This window comes from Nerophis lumbriciformis, linkage group LG23, assembly GCF_033978685.3.
Source record: "Nerophis lumbriciformis linkage group LG23, RoL_Nlum_v2.1, whole genome shotgun sequence".
NCBI lineage: Eukaryota > Metazoa > Chordata > Actinopteri > Syngnathiformes > Syngnathidae > Nerophis > Nerophis lumbriciformis.
In genome coordinates this window covers 22344693-22352500 of record NC_084570.2, presented here as the reverse complement: position 1 = coordinate 22352500, position 7808 = coordinate 22344693, and the positions used below count along the sequence as shown (strand labels likewise).

Here is a 7808-nt window from a genome sequence, read left to right as displayed (position 1 = left end):
TTTTTTTTTAAATTTACAATAGTACACTGTAAAAAAAAAACAATGCCGGTAGATTTTACGGTAAAAAAAAACAACCTAGCAGCTCAATTGCTAGAATTTTACTGTAAATATAAAAATGGTATTGTTTTTCTATTTATGGTAGGTAATGCAGGGTAAAAACAACAACCATATATTTTCTGGAAATTATGCACTGTAAAAACAACAACCATATATTTTACGTGAAAAATGTAGCTCTGTCACCAGAATTTTACAGTAAAAATAACAGTGGTACCGTTCTTGTATTTACAATAATGCACTGTAAAAACCGCGACCGCATATTTTACATTAAAAATTATGCATTTTCATCAGAATTTTTTTATGTAGATTTTGAAAAAAACAAACAATGGCTGCTCAGTTGGAATAATTTTTCTGTAAAATTAACAGTGGTCCTGTTTTTCCACTTACAGCGATGTGCGGTAATAAAGGACCTTAGATTTTACAGTAAAAAAAAACAGCACACTCGCCAGAATGTTACTGTGAATATAAAAGTGATACTGTTTTTCCATTCACAGTAATGCACTGTAAAAACAACAACCATATATTTACTTGAAAAAATTAGCTTTGTCACCAGAATTTTTCGGTGAAAATAGCTGTGGTACCGTCTTTCTATTTACAGTAATGCACCGTAAAAACCACGACTGTATATTTTACGTAAAAAATGGTGCACTGTCATTAACATTTTTTTTACTATAAAAAACATTGTTTTTGTTTTTTTATTTCACAATAATGCACTGTAAAAAAACAATGACTGTAGATTTTACAGTAAAAAAAAACAACCTAGCAGCTCAGTTGCTGGAATGTTACTGTAAATATAAAAGTCATACTGTTTTTACATTCACAGTAATGCACTGTAAAAACAACAACCATATATTTTACGTGAAAAATTTGGCTCTGTCGCCAGAAATTTTCCGTGAAAATAACATTGGTACCGTTTTTCGATTTACAGTCATGCACTGGAAAAACCACGACTTTTACATAAAAAATGGTCATCAGAATTTTTTACTGTAAAAAAACAGTAGTATTGTTTTTTCTTTTATAATATTACACAGTAAAAAAACAATGACTGTAGATTTTTCGGTAAAAATAACCTAGCTGCTCAGTTGCTCGAATTTTACTGTAACTATAAAAGTGGTATTGTTTTTATTTTTACGGTAATGTAGGGTAAAAACAACAACCATATATTTTCTGGAAATATGCAGCTCAGTCATCAGAATTTTACCGTAAAAATACCAGTAGACCGTTTTTTTATTTACAGTCACGCACTATAAAAACCACGACTGAGGATTTTACATATACAGATAGCAGATCAGTTGCCAGAATTTTACTATAAAAAACAGTGGTACCTTTTTTTTCTTCCCAATAATGGACTGTAAACACAAAGAGATTTTACGGTAAAACAAAAAACTGGCAGCTCAGTCACCAGAACTTTAGTGTTGAAATTAAAGTGCTCCTATTTTTCCATTTACAGTAATGCACTGTAAAAACAGTGACAGTAGATAACATGTAAAAAACTGGCAGCTCAGTTGACAGAACTTTACAGTGAAAAAGGAGGTACCCTTTTCAATCTACAGTATGAACCTTTTAATTCTACTGTACAATTCTGGCGACTGAGCTGCCAGTTGTTTTTTGTCCCGTAAAATCGACAGGTTTGTGTTTTACCGTGCAGTGTACTCGTACTGCAAATCTGTCCCGTACAAGGTCACACAGAGGTCAATGTTTCTGTTTGAGACAAAGTAGGCCATGTCAAATACAGTTGAGTTGCTTCACGTATGCACAACTCTCCTTTGCATGCAGGAGCATGACCACAACCAAGGAAACAAAGCAGTGAGTATGGCAGTTTAAGTAGCTATATAATCGGAGTACCACTAACAAATAACGTGTTGTTGTTGTTGTTGTCCAAACAGAGCTGAAGGCAAGAAGAATGACGCTACAATAAGAGTTGGCTTTTTTCAGCTGGTAAAAAACAAAACATTTTTTACTTTTCCAAGTCTGAGTGATAGATAGGAATGTGTACTTTTCACTGTCCTAACAACACAATATCTAGCTACAATATCTACCTGCTTTTGTAAGGTTTGCAAACACAAAAATTCGTTTTTTACTCAATATGACAGTAATGTTCTTAGAATCCTGAGATAATGCGAAAAAAGTAATAAAAAATGTATTCAAACATAACTCCCTAACCAAACATGCAATATGTCTAATAATGCCTGTGTTAATGTATCTTTGTGAGTTTTACTAGAAACACATGCTTTTGTAAGTTTTGCAAACACAAATTTTTTTTTTTTTTACTCAATATGACAGTAATGTTCTTAGAATCCTGAGATAATTAGTTTAAAGCAATACCATTTTTTTTCAAGCATAACTCCTAAACCAAACATGCAATATGTCTAATAATGCCTGTATTAATGTATCTTTGTGAGTTTTACTAGAAACATGTGCTTTTGTAAAGTTTGCAAACACAAAAATTAGTTTTTTACTCAATATGACAGTAATATTTTTAGAATCCTGAGATAATTAGTTTGACACGATAAAACATTGTTTCAAGCATAACTCCTAAACCAAACATGCAATATGTCTACTAATGCCGGAAATAATGTATCTTTGTGAGTTTTACTAGAAACATGTGCTTTTGTAAGGTTTGTAAACACAAAAAATAGTTTTTTACTCAATATGACAGTAATGTTCTTAGAATCCTGAGATAATGCCAAAAAGGTGATAAAAAATGTATTCAAACATAACTCCCTAAACAAACATGCAATATGTCTAATAATGCCTGAAATAATGTATCTTCGTGAGTTTTACAAGAAACATATGCTTTTGTAAGGTTTGCAAACACAAAAATTTGTTTTTTTACTCAATATGACAATAACATTCTTAGAATCCTGAGATAATTAGTTTGACGCAATAAAACATTGTTTCAAGCATAACTCCTAAACCAAACATGCAATATGTATACTGCCTGAAATAATGTATCTTTGTGAGTTTTACAAGAAACATATGCTTTTGTAAGGTTTGCAAACACAAAAATTAGTTTTTTACTCAATATGACAGTAATGTTCTTAGAATCCTGAGATAATGCGAAAAAAATAATAAAAAATGTATTCAAGCATAACTCCAAAACCAAAGATGCAATATGTCTAATCATGCCTGAAATAATGTATCTTTGTGAGTTTTACAAGAAACATATGCTTTTGTAAGGTTTGCAAACACCAAAATTTGTTTTTTTACTCAATATGACAATAACGTTCTTAGAATCCTGAGATAATTAGTTTGACGCAATAAAACATTGTTTCAAGCCTAACTCCTAAACCAAACATGAAATATGTCTAATAATGCCTGTATTAATGTATCTTCGTGAGTTTTACTAGAAACATATGCTTTTGTAAGTTTGGCAAACACAAAAATTAGTTTTTTTCTACTCAATATGACAGTAATATTCTTAGAATCCTGAGATAATTAGTTTGAAGCAATAGAAAATGTATTCAAGCATAACTCCTAAACCAAACATGCAATATGTCTAATAATGCCTGTATTAATGTATCTTTGTGATTTTTACTAGAAACATGTGCTTTTGTAAGGTTTGCAAACACAAAAATTAGTTTTTTACTCAAAATGACAGTAATGTTCTTTGAATCCTGAGATAAATAGTTTGACGCAATAAAACATTGTTTCAAGCATAACTCCTAAACCAAACATGCAATATGTATACTAATGTCTGAAATAATGTATCTTTGTGAGTTTTACAAGAAACATATGCTTTTGTAAGGTTTGCAACTACAAAAATGTGTTTTTTACTCAATATGACAATAATGTTCTTAGAATTCTGAGATAATGCAAAAAAAGTAATAAAAAAATGTATTTAAGCATAACTCCTAAACCAAACATGCAATATGTCTAATCATGCCTGAAATAATGTATCTTTGTGAGTTTTACAAGAAACATGCTTTTGTAAGGTTTGCAAACACAAAAATTTGTTTTTTTTACTCAATATGACAGTAATGTTCTTAGAATCCTGAGATAATTAGTTTAAAGCAATACCATTTTTTTTCAAGCATAACTCCTAAACCAAACATGCAATATGTCTAATAATGCCTGTATTAATGTATCTTTGTGAGTTTTACTAGAAACATGTGCTTTTGTAAAGTTTGCAAACACAAAAATTAGTTTTTTACTCAATATGACAGTAATATTTTTAGAATCCTGAGATAATTAGTTTGACACGATAAAACATTGTTTCAAGCATAACTCCTAAACCAAACATGCAATATGTCTACTAATGCCGGAAATAATGTATCTTTGTGAGTTTTACTAGAAACATGTGCTTTTGTAAGGTTTGTAAACACAAAAAATAGTTTTTTACTCAATATGACAGTAATGTTCTTAGAATCCTGAGATAATGCCAAAAAGGTGATAAAAAATGTATTCAAACATAACTCCCTAAACAAACATGCAATATGTCTAATAATGCCTGAAATAATGTATCTACGTGAGTTTTACAAGAAACATATGCTTTTGTAAGGTTTGCAAACACAAAAATTTGTTTTTTTACTCAATATGACAATAACATTCTTAGAATCCTGAGATAATTAGTTTGACGCAATAAAACATTGTTTCAAGCATAACTCCTAAACCAAACATGCAATATGTCTACTGCCTGAAATAATGTATCTTTGTGAGTTTTACAAGAAACATATGCTTTTGTAAGGTTTGCAAACACAAAAATTAGTTTTTTACTCAATATGACACTAATGTTCTTAGAATCCTGAGATAATGCGAAAAAAATAATAAAAAATGTATTCAAGCATAACTCCAAAACCAAAGATGCAATATGTCTAATCATGCCTGAAATAATGTATCTTTGTGAGTTTTACAAGAAACATATGCTTTTGTAAGGTTTGCAAACACCAAAATTTGTTTTTTTTACTCAATATGACAATAACGTTCTTAGAATCCTGAGATAATTAGTTTGACGCAATAAAACATTGTTTCAAGCCTAACTCCTAAACCAAACATGAAATATGTCTAATAATGCCTGTATTAATGTATCTTCGTGAGTTTTACTAGAAACATATGCTTTTGTAAGTTTGGCAAACACAAAAATTAGTTTTTTTCTACTCAATATGACAGTAATATTCTTAGAATCCTGAGATAATTAGTTTGAAGCAATAGAAAATGTATTCAAGCATAACTCCTAAACCAAACATGCAATATGTCTAATAATGCCTGTATTAATGTATCTTTGTGATTTTTACTAGAAACATGTGCTTTTGTAAGGTTTGCAAACACAAAAATTAGTTTTTTACTCAAAATGACAGTAATGTTCTTTGAATCCTGAGATAAATAGTTTGACGCAATAAAACATTGTTTCAAGCATAACTCCTAAACCAAACATGCAATATGTATACTAATGTCTGAAATAATGTATCTTTGTGAGTTTTACAAGAAACATATGCTTTTGTAAGGTTTGCAACTACAAAAATGTGTTTTTTACTCAATATGACAATAATGTTCTTAGAATTCTGAGATAATGCAAAAAAAGTAATAAAAAAATGTATTTAAGCATAACTCCTAAACCAAACATGCAATATGTCTAATCATGCCTGAAATAATGTATCTTTGTGAGTTTTACAAGAAACATGCTTTTGTAAGGTTTGCAAACACAAAAATTTGTTTTTTTTACTCAATATGACAATAACGTTCTTAGAATCCTGAGATAATTAGTTTGATGCAATAAAACATTGTTTCAAGCATAACTCCTAAACCAAACATGAAATATGTCAAATAATGCCTGTATTAATGTATCTTCGTGAGTTTTACTAGAAACATATGCTTTTGTAAGTTTTGCAAACACAAACATTTGTTGTTTTTTTTACTCGATATGACAGTAATGTTCTTAGAATCCTGAGATAATTAGTTTGAAGCAATAAAACATGTATTCAAGCATAACTCCTAAACCAAACATGCAATATGTCTAATAATGCCTGTATTAATGTATCTTTGTGAGTTTTACTAGAAACATGTGCTTTTGTAAGGTTTGCAAACACAAAAATTAGTTTTTTACTTAATATGACAGTAATGTTCTTAGAATACTGAGATAACTAGTTTGAAGCAATAGAAAATGTATTCAAGCATAACTCCTAAACCAAACATGCAATATGTCTAATAATGCCTGTATTAATGTATCTTTGTGAGTTTTACTAGAAACATGTGCTTTTGTAAGGATTGCAAACCCAAAAATTAGTTTTTTACTCAAAATGACAGTAATGTTCTTTGAATCCTGAGATAAATAGTTTGACGCAATAAAACATTGTTTCAAGCATAACTCCTAAACCAAACATGCAATATGTATACTAATGTCTGAAATAAAGTATCTTTGTGAGTTTTACAAGAAACATATGCTTTTGTAAGGTTTGCAACTACAAAAATGTGTTTTTTTTACTCAATATGACAATAACGTTCTTAGAATTCTGAGATAATGCAAAAAAAGTAATAAAAAATGTATTTAAGCATAACTCCTAAACCAAACATGCAATATGTCTAATCATGCCTGAAATAATGTATCTTTGTGAGTTTTACAAGAAACATGCTTTTGTAAGGTTTGCAAACACAAAAATTTGTTTTTTTTACTCAATATGACAATAACGTTCTTAGAATCCTGAGATAATTAGTTTGATTCAATAAAACATTGTTTCAAGCATAACTCCTAAACCAAACATGAAATATGTCAAATAATGCCTGTATTAATGTATCTTCGTGAGTTTTACTAGAAACATATGCTTTTGTAAGTTTTGCAAACACAAACATTTTTTTTTTTTTTTTTACTCGATATGACAGTAATGTTCTTAGAATCCTGAGATAATTAGTTTGAAGCAATAAAACATGTATTCAAGCATAACTCCTAAACCAAACATGCAATATGTCTAATAATGCCTGTATTAATGTATCTTTGTGAGTTTTACTAGAAACATGTGCTTTTGTAAGGTTTGCAAACACAAAAATTAGTTTTTTACTTAATATGACAGTAATGTTCTTAGAATCCTGAGATAACTAGTTTGAAGCAATAGAAAATGTATTCAAGCATAACTCCTAAACCAAACATGCAATATGTCTAATAATGCCTGTATTAATGTATCTTTGTGAGTTTTACTAGAAACATGTGCTTTTGTAAGGTTTGCAAACACAAAAATTAGTTTCTTACTCAAAATGACAGTAATGTTCTTTGAATCCTGAGATAAATAGTTTGACGCAATAAAACATTGTTTCAAGCATAACTCCTAAACCAAACATGCAATATGTATACTAATGTCTGAAATAATGTATCTTTGTGAGTTTTACAAGAAAGATATGCTTTTGTAAGGTTTGCAACTACAAAAATGTGTTTTTTACTCAATATGACAATAATGTTCTTAGAATTCTGAGATAATGCAAAAAAAGTAATAAAAAATGTATTTAAGCATAACTCCTAAACCAAACATGCAATATGTCTAATCATGCCTGAAATAATGTATCTTTGTGAGTTTTACAAGAAACATGCTTTTGTAAGGTTTGCAAACACAAACATTTGTTTTTTTTACTCAATATGACAATAACGTTCTTAGAATCCTGAGATAATTAGTTTGATGCAATAAAACATTGTTTCAAGCATAACTCCTAAACCAAACATGAAATATGTCAAATAATGCCTGTATTAATGTATCTTCGTGAGTTTTACTAGAAACATATGCTTTTGTAAGTTTTGCAAACACAAACATTTGTTTTTTTTTACTCGA

General features: G+C 29.4%; 1 protein-coding gene across 1 annotated transcript in view; it reads left to right on the top strand.

Moving 5' to 3' along the window:
- The window catches only part of LOC133622322 (bile salt export pump-like), a 73191-nt gene that overhangs the window by 1440 nt on the left and 63943 nt on the right, over positions 1 to 7808 (top strand). Inside the window, exons 4-5 of the mRNA XM_061984933.2 lie at positions 1834 to 1863; positions 1944 to 1995. Coding sequence (XP_061840917.1) covers positions 1834 to 1863; positions 1944 to 1995 — 82 coding nt within the window. The remainder of the gene's footprint in view (positions 1 to 1833; positions 1864 to 1943; positions 1996 to 7808) is intronic.